This window comes from Austrofundulus limnaeus, unplaced genomic scaffold (genome assembly GCF_001266775.1).
Source record: "Austrofundulus limnaeus strain Quisiro unplaced genomic scaffold, Austrofundulus_limnaeus-1.0 Scaffold1603, whole genome shotgun sequence".
NCBI classification, from domain to species: domain Eukaryota; kingdom Metazoa; phylum Chordata; class Actinopteri; order Cyprinodontiformes; family Rivulidae; genus Austrofundulus; species Austrofundulus limnaeus.
Window position 1 is genome coordinate 37953 of NW_013954005.1, and position 1252 is coordinate 39204.

The window sequence follows — 1252 nt, forward strand, 5'->3', positions numbered from 1 at the left end:
ACACACACACACACACACACACACACACACACACACACACACACACACACACACACACACACACACACACAGATCCTTGCTCAGAAGAAGAGATGCAGACACTCACCATCAGCCTGGCAGTGAGTAAACGGGTTGTCTTGGTAGAAGTCCAGTTGGCTCAGGAGGTTGGGGTTCAAAGTAGACCCTTCCTCCATCTTCTTGCCCCCTGTGTTGTGTATCTCTGTGTCCTCTGGGTCTTCATCTATGTCTGATCTGTCCATGTCCTGTTGACAGGCAGGGCATCAGAGCTTTAGGATTCACAGCTAAAGATCAGATTCTGACTGATCAGTGCTCAGACTCGTTAAAGAAAAGTTTACTTTACTGAAAGTGCCACACTATAAACAGCATGTTATAGTTTGGTAGGTTCTTACTGCCTGACTGCAAACTAAATCTAACTTCTATATTGAACAGACCAAAATGTTTTTTTCTAAACTATTAGTAATTAATTAGTTCAACAGTGTTACCTTTGGTGAGCTGGTCCCACTGTCATCTTCTTCTCTGGTACCTGCCAGGTTGTTACATAAGGACAACCCAACACCGCCCTGGTTGAGTCAAAAATACAAAACAGACAGAAAACTGAGGACAACTTATATTATACTTTCTCCATATTATACTGTATTGTTATTGTTTCAATTTATTTGGGAGAAATGGGAAATATATAACAGTCTGTTTCCTTTCATGTCATTAATGATTTGTGTTTTTGACTGAATATAGACTTTTATTTTTCAATCAATCAATCATGAGTGCACGGTTAAATAGAGGAGTTGACCCAAACATGATTTGACGGGTTGGTGAGATGAATAAAGCTCGCTCACATAAAACCCAAGTTCAAAACTCTATAGTGTTTTTCTTTTATGTTTTTTGTTTTCAGAGAAATCACTGTTAACACTTTTCCTTCCAGTTTTTGTCTGGATGTCTGTCCAGACAAACCCAGCTCACATGGAGTCTCTCACACTCTCAGGCTGTGTTCCTGCCAGAGAACACGTCAATATAAGAGCCGCAGAAAAATAATGTTTGATTGAATATGTTGATTTCTTGATATCACCTCAAGTTGTGATTATTTTTTAATAACATGTTTCATAAACCTGGTAAAAAAATGGGACAAAAATTTACTCTGGACTTTTGTCACTTTGTCCAAACTCTATGCTCTATGACTGATGTCACAGCTGATAAGTTACTGTACTAACTACTGGAATACAACAAATCTTTATTT

General features: G+C 38.6%; 1 protein-coding gene across 2 annotated transcripts in view; it reads right to left on the reverse strand.

Annotated features, from left to right (window-relative positions):
• LOC106535891 (uncharacterized) overlaps positions 1-1252 on the reverse strand; it is a 27252-nt gene that overhangs the window by 15665 nt on the left and 10335 nt on the right. For both annotated transcript variants that reach the window (XM_014033029.1, XM_014033028.1), the window contains exons 5-6: positions 504-581; positions 107-263 (exon numbers count right to left, since the gene is read on the reverse strand). In XM_014033029.1, coding sequence (XP_013888483.1) covers positions 107-263; positions 504-581 — 235 coding nt within the window. The remainder of the gene's footprint in view (positions 1-106; positions 264-503; positions 582-1252) is intronic.